Source organism: Muscardinus avellanarius (assembly GCF_963383645.1).
Source record: "Muscardinus avellanarius genome assembly, chromosome: 10".
Lineage (NCBI taxonomy): Eukaryota > Metazoa > Chordata > Mammalia > Rodentia > Gliridae > Muscardinus > Muscardinus avellanarius.
Genome location: NC_137796.1, coordinates 77550966 through 77570532, shown reverse-complemented (window position 1 = coordinate 77570532; position 19567 = coordinate 77550966). Strand labels below are relative to the sequence as shown.

Below are 19567 nucleotides of genomic sequence, written 5' to 3'. Positions count from 1 at the left end.
AACTAAAGAAATAAATATAAACTATAAGAAATAGATTAGACCACATGTAAAATAGAATCTTGCTCTTAAAAGATGATCACTCAAAAACTGAAAGCAAGCCCAGGCATGGTGGCGCACGCTTGTAATCCCAGCATTTGGGAGGCTGAGACCTGAGGATCGTGGTTCGCGGACAACCTCAGCTACTTAGTGAGGCCCTCTGCAACTCATTGAGAACCAGTTTCAAAACAAAGAATAAAAAATAGGGGAGGGGCTGTAGCTTGGAGGTCAAATGTCCCTGGGTTCCATCCCCAGACCCGCAAAAAAAAAAAAAAACCCTGAATGCATAGTATATGATTTAAAAAAATAATTTGACAGCATGAATTGGACATCGAAGAGATATGAGCCCATCTAAAAAGAGTTATCCTAAGAATAATATACATAGAAGAGGGAATAAATGGTGAAACCTGCAGATACCAGCAAAAGCCACGCCCTCTCGGCATCTGCATTATTGCAGTCCATAGGCAAAATCTCAACGTGAGAAATAAGCCCCGAGAAAAGGTGTGGTCGCTGGCCAAAAGCATTCTCCACTTTTAGATATTCTTGCATAACTATTATTCTTCTAGTATTCTTTTAACTCTCTATACAAATTGCTCTGGTGATGTGAGATCAGGACTATGAAAGAAATTGAGTCCGTGGAAATAAATTCTCTAATAATTTGTCTAAACGCCCTTGGCTCTGCTCAATAGTAATGAAAAAACTGGCCAGAACTCAGATGCTGTGATAAGCATTCCAGCTGCAGCAATCACAAATGGTCTCCGACCCTCACTCCTATCACTAACTTAGGTTAAGCCATTAACTCCGGTAACCGGTAGCTCAGTTTAAAGTAACTCTGTTTACCCTTGAGATCCTGCCTAGAGAGAGAGAAGATAAAACTTTGTGTGTGACTTCAAAGCAATTTAGTTGATGAACAACTTAGTTGCCCAAATACAATAGAGCCGAAGAAAAAAGATTGTTGACTTTTACGCCCAGTATGAGCATTCCCCGAGACAGAGAGACTGGCCGCATGGTTAGAAATGAATATGACAAAATAAAGGACAGATGTTCTAAATATATATGTATGAAGGAAAGGAAATACCGTAAGAGTAAGAAAAGCATTTTTGCATGAAAAAGAGCTTATCATAAGAACGTCCCAACTGGGAAAGAAAGGAATTAGAAAGTTAGAAGCAGGTTGCAGAGGGTTTGTGACAGGGAAATGGATTATTAAAGATAAATAGGCTTTTAATAGGCTTGTTGTCTAAAGAAGAGTGTTCAGCAGTTAAGGAAATACATCTGACAACTAAATCCAAGAACTTCATGGTGTTGTTTGTGGTGTTTTATCTGCCAAACTGTGTTGTGAGTTTGCTTAAGCTTTCAGATTTAGAAGGTAAGATGCCAACACCTGAAGAAACTCTATCACATCCACCTGAATCACCACATCTCCCCACACTTGCTATATGAACTGAGCCCAAAAGATGGAAAGTTCCAAGAAAGTTAAAGAAGATTCCCCCAGAAGCCTCCAAGCCTTGGGCGTGCCCATTTCTTCTGGAAGATTGCCCTTTGGAACTTCTTGTCTGCAAGATCTGGGAGAGGATCCGGAGTTAATCTCTTGAAAGCCAAAAGCCAGCTGAAAACCGGACTAGTTTTTTTACCTTTGTTTATGTGTCATTCACTATTGTTTCACAGTGATTGCATTCACTTCCTTTTCTCTTACTATTAACTTTACTGGTGAAGGGTATAAATTTTTCGGGGTTCTTGTAATAAAGTGTCATTGGCTCAAGAAGCCTTTGTCCATGTCAGATTCTTTCTAGAGAGCGCCGTCACTAGGAACTCTTAGTTCCTAGAAGGGAAAGAATCGCTGCAGATAAGAGGCTGCAGTACTTCACTCTAATCCTTCCCCATCTTTGCTGAGGTTCTCGACCGCGAGTGGACTCACGCCCCAATGGACTGAGCCGGTCTGCGACAGAAACCAAAGGGATCAACAATCTCTTTAAAGAAATAATATCGAGGGGCCGGCACCAGGGAGTTATTGAAGCAGCTGTCACGATGCTAGGGTCCTTGGTGTTGAGGAAGACTGCGCTGGCGCCGCGGTTCCTCCGGCTGCTCAGATTTCCATCACTCCAGAGCCGAGGTGTTCTGGGCCGCCGCGTAACCACCGGGGACCGCGGGAAGCCGCAGTGGCTGACAGCGGCCGCCTGGGGGCGCCCTGGAATACCGTCAGCCTTGCTCCCCGGAGGAGGGGCAGCCGCCGGGGGGCGCCGGGGAGGATGCCACGAGACCCAGTGCCTGGCTGCTGCCACGAGGGGACACCTTCCTAGCCCCGAAGAATCACTCCCGGGACAGGACAGCTGGAATGGTGCCCCCAACAGGGCCGGACTGGGCATGTGGGCCCTGGCCACAGCGCTGGTGGTTCATTGCTACAGCAAGAGTCCTTCCAACAAGGATGCAGCCCTGATGGAAGCTGCCCGTGCCAACAATGTGCCAGAAGTTAGCAGGCTGCTGTCAGAAGGTGCAGATGTAAATGCAAGGCACAAACTGGGCTGGACAGCACTCATGGTGGCAGCCATCAGCCAGAATGTCAGTGTGGTGCAAGTCCTGCTTGCTGCTGGGGCTGACCCGAATCTTGGGGATGATTTTAGCAGTGTCTACAAGACTGCCAAGGAGCAGGGAATCCATTCTTTGGAAGTACTGGTCACCCGAGAGGATGACTTCAACAACCGGCTGAACAACCGCGCCAGCTTCAAGGGCTGCACAGCCTTGCATTACGCCGTCCTTGCCGATGACTACCGCACCGTCAAGGAGCTGCTGGATGGAGGAGCCAACCCCCTGCAGAGAAATGAAATGGGACACACACCCTTGGATTATGCTCGAGAAGGGGAGGTGATGAAGCTTCTGAGAACTTCTGAGACCAAGTACCAGGAGAAGCAGCGGAAGCGTGAGGCTGAGGAGCGTCGCCGCTTCCCCCTGGAGCAGCGACTGAAAGAGCACATCATTGGCCAGGAGAGTGCCATCGCCACCGTGGGTGCTGGGACTCCTCCCCAACCAGACTGGGACTGTTCTCGCTTCATCCCACGTTCAGCGATCCGGAGGAAGGAGAATGGCTGGTACGACGAAGAACACCCTCTGGTCTTCCTCTTCTTGGGATCATCTGGAATAGGAAAAACAGAACTGGCCAAGCAGACAGCCAAATACATGCACAAAGATGCCAAAAAGGGCTTCATCAGGCTGGACATGTCTGAGTTCCAGGAGCGACACGAGGTGGCCAAGTTTATTGGGTCCCCACCAGGCTACATCGGCCATGAGGAGGGTGGCCAGCTGACCAAGAAGTTGAAGCAGTGTCCCAATGCTGTGGTGCTCTTTGACGAGGTGGACAAGGCTCATCCAGATGTGCTCACCATCATGCTGCAGCTGTTTGATGAGGGCCGGCTGACAGATGGGAAGGGGAAGACCATTGACTGCAAGGACGCCATCTTCATCATGACCTCCAACGTGGCCAGCGACGAGATTGCACAGCACGCACTGCAGCTGAGGCAGGAAGCTCTGGAGATGAGCCGGAACCGCATCACCGAAAACCTCGGGGATGTCCAGATTAATGACAAGATCACCATCTCGAAGAACTTCAAGGAGAATGTGATTCGCCCCATCCTGAAAGCTCACTTTCGGAGAGATGAGTTTCTGGGACGAATCAATGAGATTGTCTATTTCCTCCCCTTCTGCCACTCGGAGCTCATCCAACTTATCAACAAGGAACTCAACTTCTGGGCCAAGAGAGCCAAACAGAGGCACAACATCACCCTGCTGTGGGACCGGGAGGTGGCAGACGTGTTGGTCGACGGCTACAACGTGCACTACGGTGCCCGCTCCATCAAGCACGAGGTAGAGCGCCGTGTGGTGAACCAGCTGGCAGCAGCCTACGAACAGGACCTGCTGCCGGGGGGCTGTACTCTGCGCATCACCGTGGAGGACTCAGACAAGCAGCTGCTCAAGAGCCCTGAACTGCCCTCGCCCCAGGCGGAGAAGCGCCCGCCCAAGCTGCGGCTGGAGATCATCGATAAGGACAGCAAGACCCACAAACTGGACATCCGGGCACCACTCCACCCTGAGAAGGTGTGCCACACCATCTAGCACTCACCTGTGTGTGCCCTGAACATCCAATAAAGGTCCCTCATGTGGCATGCCACCCCACCTTCCCCTCATGCCTCTCCCTCCTCTCACACGGCCTAAGGCCTGCTGCCCCAACAGGCCCTGGAAGACCCTCCTCTGCCCCGGGCCTGAAGCAGGAATCACGCCTACCCTGCCCTCTCTGTTGTGTGTTCACAGCCTGCTGCAGGTCTCAGGAGGGGAGCTGTCTCTCTGCCCCCTCCAAGGCCAGGAGCAGGGAGGTCCCCATTCCCTATAATCGCTGGAACCTTATCCTGCTCTCGGAAGTATGGCAGCTAAAAACAGTCCTGGCAGGAAGAAGACAGGGACCAGGCTGTGACCTGCCATCCTCTGCTGGTACTTGCTCAGCTCAGTGCCTAGGTCCTCTCCACTGGGAGTGGAGGAAGAGTGTAGAGGCCAGGTAGGCAAGACGTTGGCACGTAGTGGAGAGCCACCTACCTCTTTCCCAGGCTCTGAAATTCTAAGACAGAGGAACCGACAGCACCTTCTCTTTCCACTGCCATATCATGTCCGCTGTTCTGTACCTCACCACTCCATGTTTCTGTGGCCTTGGTACTAGACCAGTGAGTGAAAGGCACCTCTAGAGGACCTGACTAGTTCACTACCCTTCCCTGGTGTGGGCCTGGACAGTAGCTCCGGGTGACCAAGCAAGCCAGCAGTGTCGACATTGGGAAGCTTTAGGGGAGAGTCATAAAACCATACTGTAATTATCAAAACCAGGAAATGGATATTGCTGTAACACTACAGGCTGATCTGCAGACATTTGAATTTTGCCAGTTTTCCATGCCGGTGGCCTCAGCCATCTATAACTTGTTATCCCAACAAAATGAGCCTGAATAAACCTGCAGTTGATTCGGTCCACAGGTCAGTCACTAAGCAAAAGGTCTGGATACCATGTCCCATGTGGAGTTTTGTGTCCAGCTTGGCAGAATGCAGCAAGGCCCAGGGCACCACCTGCAGAAGCCACCACTGCTAACTCCGCCATCCACCCTCCCCGCAGGGCCTTGGTGGAACCCTCCTGTGGGGTTAATCTCTCAGGAAGCATAGATTGGGGGCAGGAATCAACGTGTCTTGGGTGATAGAATGTCAGGCATGGTATGAAGCTAGGGCACAGGCCCAGCAGTCAGCAGCTGGCCCTCACAGGCATGTCTCCCTTCACAGCACTGCTCTTGTTCTTTGCTTTTTGTTTTGAAACAATTTTAGACTTACAGAAAGTTACAAAAATAGTAGTTAACACAGGCCTTTCACCCAGCTTCTCCTGATAGTAACAGCTCATAAAACCATCTGCAATTATAAAAACCAATAAGCCGGGCGTGTGGTGCACACTTGTCATCCCAGCATTTGGGAGGCAGACAGGAGGGTCACAGTTCGCGCCAGCCTCAGCTACTTAGGCCCTTTGCAACTCAGTGAGACCCTGTTTCAAAATAAAGAATAAAAAATTGGGCAGGGGGTGTCTCTCAGAGGTGGAATGCTCCTGGGTTCCATCCCCAGTACCGCAAAAAAAAAAAAAAGTATTGCTACAATACTACTCACTTATGTGCAGACATTTTAATTTTACCAGTTTCCCCTTCGTGCCCTTTTCTGGCCTCAGCTCTAGTGCGTGCCAGCCCGCATTTTGTTGTCCTGTTCCTTCATCCCAGCCTGCAGCATCCTCCTTTGTCTTTCATGACCTTGCCACCTTTGAAGAGTTCAGGCTAGCAGTTTGTTTGTTTTTTGTTGTTGTTGTGATACTGGGAATTGAACCCAGGGACGTTCTACCAATGAGCTACACCCCTAGCTCTATTTTTTTTTCCCAACAGAACCTCACTACGTTGCTGAATCTGGCAGCAAGCCTGCCGTCTTCCTGCCTCAGCCTCCCCAGGCCAGTTTTTGTTTGTTTTAGAATTTACCTCAATTTGAGTTTGTCTAAAGGCTTCACATGGTTAGATTGTCTACATTTTTGGCAAGATGCCCACAGAAGCCATGTCATGCCTTTAGTGCCTGCTAGCAGCAGATAGTGCTAACTTTGATCATAAAGCTAAGGTGGTTTGTGCTAGGTTTCTCTACTAGAAAACTGAATTTTTCATCTAAGGTTGTAACTTAGTGGTAGAATGTCTATATGATATGTACAAAGCCCTGAATTCAATCCCCAGCACCCCAAAAGATCATTATATAAGTGAATATACATATACATTCCATTCAAAATAGAAAAAAAAATTAGGGAGCTCATTTGAAGCTCTTTAACTGTCATTCTTAGAATTTGCCTATACATTATAGCATTCATCTTAATGGTCCTACATATAACAAGTATTCATGTGTTTGCCTTAAAAAAAAAAAAAGAAATAATATCTAAAAAAAATTTTTTTTTGGTGGTACTAGGAGTGGAACCTCCAGGCTATACTCCCAGACCTATTTTATATTTTATTTGGAAACAGGGTCTCACTAAGTTGCTGAGTGTGTCACTAAGTAGCAGAGGCTGGCTTTGAACCTGTACGATCCTCCTGTCTCAGCCTCCTAAGCGTGGGGATTACAAGCGTGCACTGCCATGCCCAGCAATATCTAAAAATTTTTTCAAACAGAAAAGAGGTTGATATACAAGCACAGGAAATATATAGAACCCCCCTTTATACAAGATGAGATGATGAGGTTCACCATGCCATATAATAGTCAAACTGACTAACATAGAAGCTAAGAAGAGAATCTTAAAGGCAACAAAAGCAAAAGACCAAGTGACTTTCAGAGGCAAATTAATTAGAATCACTCCAGACTTCCCAAACCAAGTCATGAAAACCAGGGGTACCTGAAGCAACATATTTCAAATTCTGAAAGAAAACAACCTGCAATCAAAACGTTCCTACCCAGGAAAATTATCTCTCAAATTTGACAGGGAAATAAAAATCTCCCATGACAAACAGAAGTTGAAATAATTTATGCCTTCTAACCCACCTTCTGTGTAGATTACTTACAATGAATAAATAAGTAATAAATGCCACAACCATAGAAACAATAATTTTCATCAAACAACTAAGCAAAGAAGAACAAACACTATCTTGAAGAGAAGTTAAAACTCAAAATGGTAGGAATTAAGAATTATCTCTCAATAATCACACTGAACATAAATGGCTTAACTCCCCAATGAAGACATAAAGTGGCAAAATAGATTAAAAACCAGAATTTTCAACCAGGCATGGTGGCTCATGCAGGTAATCTCAGCATTCAGGAGGCTGAAACTGGAGGACTGCAGTTCTTAAAGAGCCTCAACTACTTAGTAAGGTCCTTTGCAACTTAGTGAGACCCTGTTTCAAAATAAAGAATGCAAAAATGGGGCAAGGCATATAGCTTGGAGGTCAAATACCCCTGTATTCCTTTCCCATACCCAATAAAAAGAAATGAAAAAACCAGAATTTTCATCCAGGAGACAACTAAGCAAAGAATAACAACAGTACTTCAAGCAGAATTAAAATCTCAACATGTTAAGAATTAAAAATCATCTCTCAATAATCACACTGAATGTAAATGGCCTCATTCCCCAATAAAAAGACATAAAGTGACAAAATGGATTAAAAAACAGAATCCATCCATCTGATGCTTATAAGAAACACACTTTACAAGTAAAGACAGTAACAAACTCAAACTAAAGGGCTGGAGCAAGGTAACTCATACTAAGTAGACATCCTAAGAAATGGGAAGTAGTATTTCACTATAGTTTTCATTTGCATTTCCTTAAAGATTAGTTATATTATGATAATGATGAGTGATATGCATGTGTTTATTGGTCATATAAAAATCTTAGGAGGACTTCTGGGAATATGGCGACGGAGAAAAGTGAGGCTTACAAGCCCCGCTAACAACCAATCTCTATTACCACAAAATCAGCGCCTTTCATAGCCAGAAAACACCATCAGCAGAAAAACAAAGAATGTAAATACAAGGGACAGAGAAAAAATGGGCTGGAAAAACGAGACTCCAGAAAGAAACCAGACGGCAGTGCTGCGGCACGAGCCACGGAGTGGCGCAGCGCAGGCGCCATTTCCCTTACAGCACCAGGTAAAAAAAATAAAATAAAATAAAATAAAATAAAAAGAAGAAGTTGAAAAAAATCTTTGGAGATTCATTATCTATTTTAGTCTTTTACCTATTTCTAAATTGTATTGTTTGATTTAATTGATGGTAATATTTAGGATTTTTTTTCTTTTTTTAATTTTTTTAATTGGTGCACTGTATTCATACATCATAATGGGACAAAAAAAACCTTGTGTAGACATACATGCACACATCGCCCAGTTAGCCCCTACCCAAATCCCAAACCATTCCCTTCCCATCCCTCCTTCCCATGCTTGGCTTAGTGGTTGACCTCTAATATTATAGCAATTTATCCAAAATTAACAATGATAATCTCACATAAGAGATTCATTTGTCTGATATCAAGCTCTTGATCGCTTAGATATGACATTTCAATATTTCTTTTTTGCTTTCTTTCTTACCAGAGATTTTTTCTTTTTTTAAGGTGAAACTATCATACATTTATTTTTTTCAGAAAAAAAATCTATCCTAACATGAAATATGAACTCTAAAAACCCAAAACAATATCGAAAAAGAAGACAGCTAGAAGATGTATGTTTTCTGATTTCAAACCTTATAATGCTACAACAATTGAAACAGTGTAGTACTGCTATAAAGGCATATATATAAGCCAGTGGAGTAACATAAAAAGCCAAGAAATAAATTCTTCCACATATGGTCAAGTTATTTTTAACAAGGTTTCCAAGAACATTTGGTGAAGGAAATAACATTCTTTTCACTAAATATTGTTGAAAAATAATAATTATATGAAAATAAATAAAATTGGACCCTTACCTAACACCATATACAAATATTAACTCAAAATAGATAAAAGACATAAATGTAAATCTTAAGACTATAAACTTTTAGAAGAAAACCTGGGTCATAAAACTTCAAAACATTGAAATTGGCAGTGATTTATTGGATATGATTTCAAAGGCATAGGCAAAAAAAAGAATAAACAAACTTTCTAAAAAATAAAAAAATATTGTACATCCAAAGACAATGTAAACAGAGTTAAAAGTTACTGATAGAATGGGAAGAAATATTTCCAAATGCTATATCTGAAGGTATATTAATATTCCAACTAGAAATCCTAAAAATTACGACTTCCAGGAAGATGGCAACTGAGAAAAGCAGGGCTTAAGAGCCCCGCTAAGAACCAATCTCCATTACCACAAAATCAGCGCCTTTCATAGCCAGAAAACACCATCACCAGAGAAACAAAAAAATCACCAGGCTCCAGAGAGAAAGCAGACTGAGAACAGAGCTCAGAGCCACAGAGGAGATACACCGGCCTCATGCCCAAAAACGCGGCAGCAGCGCAATTCTGCCAGTGGCAGTGGCGAGTTCACCGGACGGCTACAGCAAGCCGAGGTGAGCCGCTGCGGAAGAGCCAGGAGGGATTTTTAAGCGCAGGGAGCATCTAAAGCTCCCAGTGGCTGAGCTCAGCACACACTGCAGGGACTCAGAGTGGAAATCAAAATCAAGAAGAAATAAGCCAGCCTCATGGCCGAGGGCGTAGCAGCGGCGCCATATTGCCACCAGCGGCAGCAGCAGCGAATTCACCAAGTCCAGTACAGCTACATCTACGAACTCAAGAATAGTGAGTCAAATTGCGGGCCCCAGAGGAGAAATCTCAGTACTGTACTCCCTGGGATTTGACCCAGTGGGGGAGGGGCGGTGGCAGAGATATCACACCATAGGAGAATGTGCAACCTGGCACCCCCCATAGTTTAAAGCAGCCTCTATCGACTCCCTGGGTCGGAGACTCTGTGATACAACCCAGTAAAAGAGTAGTGGGGTCTGAGATACTACAGACTCGAGATCCAGAGCACCTTAAGCGAAGTCATGGTGACCCAAGGGAAGAACCCAGAGAAGGCACAAACTTCCGAAATCATGGGAAAGAGGAATAACACTGGAGCAATGAATGCCCACAAAACCCACAACATCAGAACCCAATAAAACAGAAAATCAGAGATTTCTAGAAGATCAAATCAGGAAAATAACTGTAGAAATAATAGAGGTGCTTCGAAAAGAATTCAGAGAGAGCCAAAAAGAGATAAAGGATGCAATTAATGAAGTAAAGGCCTCAATTCAAAGCATGAACAACTGATTAGACCACATGGAGAACAGAATCTCACTCTTAGAAGATGATCATTCCAAAAATGAACGCATAGTTTCTAATCTAGAAAAAAATATCCGACAGCAGGAATCTGACATTGAAGAAATATGGGCCCATTTTAAGAGAGCTAACCTAAGAATAATTGGAATAGAGGAGGGAAAAGAAGGTGAAACCAAAGGGATCAACAATCTCTTCAAGGAAGTAATAGCAGAAAATTTTCAAAACATAGAGCAAGAGGTCGATAAACAGATCCAGGAAACTTATAGAAATCCCTTTAGACAGGATTGGAGAAAAGGATCCCCACACCACATAATTGTCAAAATGACCAATGTGGAAGCCAAGCAGAGAATCTTAAAGGCATCAAAAACAAAGGGCCAAGTGACATTCAGAGGCAAACCAATTAGAATCACTCCAGACTTCCCAAACCAAGTCATGAGAGCCAGAAGGGCTTGGAGTAACATATTCCAAACTCTGAAAGAAAACAACTTCCAGCCAAAAATTTCCTAACCAGCAAAACTTTCTATCAAATTAGATGGAAAAATAAGAAGCTTCCATGACAAACAGAAACTGAAGGAATTTATGTCTTCAAAACCAGCACTAGAGAAAATACTCAAAGAGATTAACTACAAAGAAGAAATAGGTAACACACACCAGAACCAGGGAAACAAGATTTTCCATCCAACAGACAACTAAGATTGGTTATCTGTGGAGATTCATTATTTATGTTAGTCTTTTACCTATCTCTAAATTGTATTGTTTGCCTTTATTGTTGTTAATTTTTAGAATTTCTAGTTGAAATATTAATATACCTTCAGAGATAGCATTTGGAAATATTTTATCCCATTCTATTAGTAAATTTTAACTCTGTTTACATTGTCTTTGGATATACAATATTTTTTATTGTTTAGGGAATTTGTATACTCTTCTGTTGCCTGTGCTATTGAAATCATATCCAAGAGGTCACTGCCAATTTCAATGTTGTGAGGTTTTATGACCCAGATTTTCTTCTAAAAATTTATAGTATTAAGATTTATATTTAGGTCTTTTATCTATTTTGAGTTAATACTTGTATATTGGATTAGGTAAGGGTCCAATTTTATTCTTTTCCATGTAATTATTATTTCTCAACAATATTTAGTTAAAAGATTATTATTTCCACCACCAAATGTTCGTGCAAACCTTGTCAAAAATAACTTGACAATATAGGGAAGAATTTAGCTCTAGGCTTTTATTTAACTCCAATGGTTTATATATCTGCTGTTAGAACAGTACTACACTGTTTCAATTATTGTAGCTTTATATGGTTTGAAATCAGAAAATATATATCTTCTAGCTTTGTTCTTTTTCAAGATCATTTTGGGTATCTAGAATCCATATTCCATATTAGGATAGATTTTTTTCTGAAAAATAAATATATAAATATATGATAGTTTCACCTAAAAAAATAGAAAAGAATATTCTCTGGTAAGAAAGAAAGCAAAAAGAAATATTGAAATGTTATCTTTAAGTCATCAAAAGTTTGGTATCAGACAAATGAAACTGTTATGTGAGATTATCATTTTTAATTTTGGATAAATTGCTATAATACTAGATGTCAACCACTAAGCCAAGCATGGGAAGGAGGGATGGGGAGAGAATGGGGTGGGGATCGGGTGGGGGTTGACTGGGTGATGTGTGCATGTATGTCTACAAAAGTTTGTATCCCACTATGATGTATGAATACAGTGCACCAATAAAAATAAAAATTAATAAAAAGAAATCCTAAAAATTAGCAACAATAAAAGCAAACAATACAATTTAGAAATAGGTAAAAGACTAAAATAAATAATGAATCTCCAAAGATTTTTATATGACCAATAAACACATGAATATCACTCATCATTATCATAATATGACTAATAATTAAGTAAATACAAATAAAAACTATAGTGAAATACTACTTCACATTTGTTAGGATGGCTGTTTAACATGAATTACCTTTCTCCAGCCCTTTACCTTGAGTTTGTTACTCTCTTTACTTGCAAAGTGTGTTTCCTGTAAGCAGCAAATGGACGGATTCTGTTTTTTAATCCATTTTGCCACTTTATGTATTTTTATTGGGGAATTGAGGCCATTTACATTCAGTGTGATTATTGAGAGATAACTTTTAATTCCTAACAAGTTAAGATTTTATTTCTGTTTGAAATACTGTTTGTTCTTCTTTGCTTAATTGTCTGCTGGGTGGGAAATCTTGTTTCTCTGGTTCTGGTATGTATTACCTATTTCTTCTTTGTAGTTAATCTCTTTGAGTATTTTCTCTAGTGCTGCTTTTGAAGACATAAATTCCTTCAGTTTCTGCTAGTTATGGATGCTTCTTATTTCCCCATCTAATTTGATAGAAAGTTTTGCTGGGTAGGAAATTTTGGACTGAAAGTTGTTTTCTTTCAGAATATGTTACTCCAAGCCCTTCTGGCTCTCATGACTTGGTTTGGGAAGTCTGGAAATTCTAATTGGTTTGCCTCTGAATGTCACTTGGCCTTTTTTTTTGTTGCCTTTAAGATTCTCTGCTTGGCTTCCACATTGGTCATTTTGACAATTATGTGGCATGGGGAATTTCTTCTGTGATCCTGTGTAAAGGGAGTTCTATAAGTTTCCTGGACCTGTGTATCGACCTTTTGCTCTATATTTGGAAATTTTTCTGGTATTCTATCTTTGAAAAGATTATTGATCCCTTTGGCTTCACCTTCTTTTATCTCCTCTATTCAAATTATTCTTAGATTCGCTCTCTTAAAATGGGCCCATATTTCTTCAATGTCAGTTTCCTGCTGTCGGATTTTTTTTTCTAAATTATAAACTATGCATATGTTTTTGGAGCGAGATTCTATTCTCCATGTAGTCTAATAAATTGTTTATACTTTTAATTGAGGCCTTTACCTCAGTGATTGCATCCTTTATTTCTTTTAGACTCTCTCTAAATTCTTTTCGAAGGTCCTGTGTTATTTCTACAGTTCTATTCCTGATTTGATCTTCTGGAGATCTCTGAATTTCTGTGTTATCAGGTTCTGATAATATGGGATTGTGGGCATTCATTGCTTTATTGTTGTTCCTCTTTCCCATGATTTCAGAAGTTTGTGCCTTCCCTGGATCACTACAACTTCACTTAGGGTGCTCTGTATCTCGAGTCTGTGGTAATCTCAGCCGCCACTACTCCTTTACTGGGTTGTATCGCAAAGTCTCAGACCCAGGAAGTTAATCAAGGCTGCACAAGACCGTCAGAATGCCAGGCTGGGTGTTTTTCCACGGGGAGCTGTGACTAGTGTGTGGTATTTCTGCCACCGCTACTCCTTCACTGGGTTGACTGCAAAATCTCAGACCCAAGGAGATTATCAAAGCTGCGCAATCCCTGGAAGTACAGTACAGGGATTTCTCCTTTAGGGGCCACAATTTCACTCATGATTATTGTGCGTGCTGATCAGGAGCTGTCTCAGGGCGCTGTAAACTCACTGTCACTGCTGGCAATATGGAGCAGCTGCCACACCCTCAGCCATGAGGCTGGCATATTTCTTTTCTGATTTTGAGCTCCATTCTGAATCCCTGGAAGGCGTGATGAGCTTGGCCACTAGAAGTTTAAAACGTTCTTTGTGCTGAAAGAACTGCTGAATTACACCCTAATGATCTGCAGCTGCTCACTTCAGCTCCTTGTTTACCTTTTTTCTCTGGAGCCTAGTTCTGTGAGGGAAGATGGCACCAGTTGTGGTTCTGCTGCTGCATTGTGGACTTGGTTTCTTTTCTGGTCTCTGGTTGTTCTTCTAGTCTTCTTTTTCTCTGTCCCTTGTGTTTACATTTTTTAATTCTCTGCTGATAGTGTTTTCTGGCTATGAAAAGTGCTGATTTTGTGGCAATAGAGATTGAGTGTTAGCAGGACTCGTAAATGCTGCTTTCTCAGTCACCATCTTCCCAGAAGTCCAATTTTTAGGATTTCTATTTGGATTATTAATATACCTTTAGATATAGCATTTGGAATATTTTATCCCACTCTATCAGTAACTTTTAATTCTGTTTACATTGTCTTTGGATGTACAATATTTTTTATTTTTTAGAAAGTTTGTTTATTCTTTTTTTGCCTGTGCCTTTGGAATCATATTCAAGAAATCACTGCCAATTTCAATGTTGTGAAGTTTTATGACCCAGGTTTTCTTCTAAAAGTTTATAGTCTTAAGATTTACATTTATGTCTTTTATCTATTTTGAGTTAATATTTGTATATGGTGTTAGATAAGGCTCCAATTTTATTATTTTTCATGTAATTATTATTTTTCAACAATATTTAATGAAAAGATTGTTATTTCCTTCACCAAATGTACTTGGAAACCTTGTCAAAAATAACTTGACCATATATGGAAGAATTTATTACTAGGCTTTTTATTTTATATATCTGCCTTCATAGCAGTACTACACTCTTTTTATTATTGCAACATTAAAAATTCTGAAATCAGAAGATGTACATCTTGCAGCTGTGTTCTTTTTTGAGATTGTTTTGGGTGTTTAGAGTTCATATTTCATGTTAGGATAGACTTTTTCTGAAAATAAATATATGTATTTTTTAAAAACTCTTTTTGACATTAAGTCACATTTAGATCCTGATACAATAATATTGGGAGACTTCAACACCCCTCTCACACTGATAGACTGATCTTCTAGACAAAAGGTCATTAAGGAAGTCTCAGACCTAAAGAACACCATCAACTAAATGGACCTACTAGACACATACAGAATATTCCACCCAACCACAGCAGAGCACACAATTTTCTAAGCTGCTCACAGAACCTTCTCCAAAATAGACCACATCCTAGGCCACAAAGTGAGCACTATCAAATTCAAAAAATGTGACATATTCCCCTGTGTCTTTTCAGACTACAATGGAATAAAACTAAAAATCAGCTTTAAGAAGACACAGAGTAACCACATAAACATTTGGAAACTGAACACCAAACTGCTAAATGAGAAATGAGTCACAGAAGTAAAAAGAGAAATTAAGAAATTTCTAAAAATAAATGAAAATAGAGACACAACATATCAAACTTCTGGAGAATATTCATAGCATTAAGTGCCCACATAAAAACAGAAAATCACCAAATAAATAACCTAATAACACACCTGAAAGCCCTTGATAGGTCATTGACAGAACTCTGACCTGCTGGTTTTCTTTTTTTTTTTTTCATATGTAAAATTCAAACAAATATATAAATTTTTTTAGTTCTGGGGATTGAACCCAGAGGCATTTTGCCTCTGTGCTACACCCCTAGTGCATTTTTTTAATTGGTGCAATGTATTCATACATCATAGCGGTATAAAGAAAATACTTTTGTAGACATACATGCACACATTGCCCAGTTAGCCCCTACCCGATCCCCACCCCGTTCCCTCCCCATCCCTCCTTCCCATGCTTGGCTTAGTGGTTGACATCTAGTTTTATAGCAATTTATCCAATATTAATGATGATAATCTCACAAAACAGTTTCATTTGTCTGATACCAAGCTTTTGATGACTAAAAGATAACAGTTCAATATTTCTTTTTGTTTTCTTTCTTACCAGAGGATATTTTTTCTTTTTTTAAGGTGAAACTATTATACATTTATTTATTTTTCAGAAAAAATCTATCCTGATATGGAATATGGATTCTAGATACCCAAAACAATCTCGAAGAAGGACAAAGCTAGAAGATGTATATTTTCTGATTTCAAACCATATAAAGCTACAATAATTGAAACAGTGTAGTACTGTTCTAAAAGCAGATATATAAACCACTGAAGTTAAATAAAAGCCTAGAGATAAATTCTTTCATATATTGTCAAGTTATTTTTTACAAGGTTTCCACGAACATTTGGTGGAGGAAATAATAATTTTTTAACTAAATATTGTTGAAAAATAATAATTACATGAAAAAGAATAAAATTGGACCCTTACCTAACACGTATACAAATATTAACTCAAAATAGATAAAAGACCTAAATATAAATCTTAATACTATAAACTTTTAGAAGAAAATCTGGGTCATAAAACCTCACAACATTGAAATTGGCAGGGATCTCTTGGATATGATTTCAATGGCACAGGCAACAGAAGAGTATACAAAACCTGCTGGTTTTCTTTTAGAGCATCTAACCCCAAAGCCAGTAGAAGAGAGGAAATTATTAAAATCAGAGCAGAAATAAATGAAGTCTAGAATAAAAGAAAAATACAGAAATCAATAAAACCAAAAGCTGGTTTCTCAAAAAAATAAACAAGATGGATAAGCCACTAGTCAATTTAACAAAAAAAAGAGAAAAAATCCAAATTACTAAAATAAAGAGATGAAAAAGGATTATAGAAACTACACTGAAAAACTATACGCCAACAAAATGGAAAACTTAGAAGAAATTTACAATTTTCTGGACACATACAATCTTCCTAAATTGAACTGAGAAGATATAGAAATTTTAAACTTACCCATAGCAATCAAAAAGACTGAGGTAGTAATAAAGACCCTATCATCAAAAAAAAGCCCAAGACCAGATTGTTTTCTGTGAATTTTATAAAACCTTTATAGAAGAATATATTTCTCAATCTGTTCCACAAAATAGAAAGAAACAGGACTCACCCAAATACAATCTATGAAGCTAACATTACATTAATACCAAAACCAGATAAAGATAGCTCAAGAAAAGAAAATTATAGACCTACATTGTTGATGAACTTAGACACAAAACTGCTAAACAAAATACTAGCCATGGACATTCAAAAACACTGCAAGAAAATCATGCAGACTGGAAAGGTGTCTCATGCTCTCTGGGCTGGCCTGCAGCCAGATGACGTAGTCCATACTTTGGGAGATATGCATATTTACCAGAACCATGTGTAGCCACTCTTGAAGACTCAGCTCTAGCGAGAACTAAGACCCTTTCCAAAGCTAAAGATCCTCCAGAAGCCGGGCATGGTGGCACATGCCTGTAATCCCCACGCTTGGGAGGCTGAGACAGGAGGATCACACGGGTTCGAAGCCAGCCTCAGCTACTCAGTGAGGCTTCCAGAAACTTAGTGAGACCCTGTTTCCAAATAAAATATAAAAAAGGTCTGGGAGTATAGCCTGGAGGTAGAAAGCCTCTGGGTTCCACCCCCAGTACCACCAAAAAAATAAAAAATAAAAAAAGATCCTCCAGAAGGTTGAGACAGTAATGACTTCAAAGTTGAAGACATTCATATTGAAGGATACAACCCACATCTAGCTATTAAAATGAAAATAGTTATTTAAAGTATGTTAGAGTTATTATTGGTCTTCAGAGATTGGGGCTGTTGCCCAAGTTATAGGTGTTGACTTTAGAAGAAAATAAACAGGTCAGAATTCTGTCAGTGACCTATCAGTTATACCCACTAACTTTTTAAGATGTTACCGCTGGCAAATATAACTGCTATTTCTTGTAGCAACAACTGATGTTCAGGTTTGTTAACTCAGTTGGGAGAGTGAAAATTGATGGAAAACACACATATATTTTAAGTCCAGATCTTCATGAGGAAGGCTGGTGAATTTAATGTTACATAAACTCTTCCTCCACATTTTCAAATTGCACCACAGTCATGATGTATATGCACTTACACACACACACACACATAAAGTTATCTTTTTTATATTATATACACAAAGTAAAGAGCTGTCATTTTTTTCCAAAAAAAAAAAAATAAGCAGATTGCTTCTCCCGGCAGTTGTCATAAGGATGTTAAGCATTTAGAATGAGTCAATAGTCAAGTGAATAGGCAGTTGAATGGTTCAGTAAATGGTTCAAATTCTTGTCACAGTAGTGAGGATGATAAAGATGATGATGATAGCCATGATGCATCAGGGCTTGGAGGTACTTCTATACCAAGAATATATTTTTCTCATACTATGGAACCTAAGAGGTTCGTTCGAATAAACACTGGGGGAAAACATCATTTTAAAATTCATTGAAGCTGAGCATGGTGGTGCACGCTTGTAATCCCTGCACCTGGGAGGTGGAAACAGGAGGATCGTGCAGGTTCAAAGCCAGCCTCACTGGCTTAAGAGACCCTGTTTCCAAATAAAAATATAAAAATAGGTCTGAAAGTGTAGCCCAAAGGCAGAAGGGCTTCCAGGAACCCTAGTACCACACACAAAAAAAAAAAAAATTCAGTGAAGGCGGAAGGATGAAAAATGGCAGCAGTCATAGTCACAGTGGTGACCATGGCTGCAGCAATGATAGCTGGCAGCAGCCAAATAGAACATGTATTCCTCTGAGAAACCCCAGACATCAGATTTTGGTTTAATATCTGATTGGGACAACATATAGAGATATTTATAGCCATGACTTCCTACCTAAAATATAAGAGAGAAGAGATGGACCTAGATGGTGGAGATGGTGGTGGCAGTGGTGGCAGCAGTGGTGGCCAGTATTTGAGAGAGGCAGATAAATCCAATCCAATCTGCCTTGAACTGTTGGAGAAATCTCCCCAAAAAAAGACTGTTACTGCCCACATGCTCAGGAATTCCGGACAACATACTATGTAAGAAAAATGTTCAGGAGGAGGGCCAAGATGGTGGTGGTGGCAGTGGCCAGTATCTGGGAGAGGCAGGTAGAATACTTCTAATCCAACCTGAAATTTTGAAATCTCCCCAAAAGTAGACTGCACCTGCCCCACATGCTCAGGAACTCTGAACAACATACCATGTAAGAAAAATGTTTGGGGCATGTCAGATGGAGCCCTGCCTATGCGGGTCTGGCGGCACCGTGCATCCTGGGAGCAAAGGACACTCTTGGCCGCCATGCTCCTCTGAACAGTGCCAGGGCTGGGTGCACTTGGAGCAGCAGAACCTGCTCTCCATGGTGAAGCTATGGGCCTCAACTCTTGGCGGGGAAATAAAACACATTGCTACTAAGTAATTGGGCCCTCAACCCCTGCAAAAAACACAAACTGTTTTTTTTTTTTTATTTAAAAATATTTAAGAGGGAGGAAGATGGTGGAAGTTGCAGCTGCAGTGGCAACCACAGACAGAGCGGTGTAGGTTGGCTGGCGCTGGCTAAATAGAACATGCATTCCTCTGAGAAACCCTGGACAACAGGTTTTGATTTAATAGTTGGTTGGGACAAGACAAAAAACATTTCCAGTCATGAATTCCTATCTGAAATATAGGAGAGAGAGTGGGAAATGGCAGAATTAGAGGCAAGATGGCAGCACAAAGCCCACCACTGCAAG

The 19567-nt window shown here is 40.6% G+C and overlaps 2 protein-coding genes across 2 annotated transcripts in view; one reads left to right on the top strand and one right to left on the bottom strand.

Moving 5' to 3' along the window:
* Positions 1 to 2061: 2061 nt before the first annotated feature.
* On the top strand, positions 2062 to 4140 carry LOC308268735 (mitochondrial disaggregase-like; the record flags this gene model as incomplete). The annotated part of the gene is made up of 1 exon (XM_080703843.1): positions 2062 to 4140. The coding sequence occupies one exon, from the start codon at positions 2062 to 2064 to the stop codon at positions 4138 to 4140; it is 2079 nt and encodes a 692-aa protein (XP_080559969.1).
* A 591-nt stretch (positions 4141 to 4731) lies between these two features.
* The window catches only part of LOC308268734 (cytochrome P450 3A19-like), a gene marked incomplete at both ends in the record, with an annotated part of 60214 nt that continues 45378 nt past the window's right edge, over positions 4732 to 19567 (bottom strand). Inside the window, 1 exon segment of the mRNA XM_080703842.1 lies at positions 4732 to 4851. Within this exon segment, the coding sequence (XP_080559968.1) occupies positions 4732 to 4851 (120 nt within the window).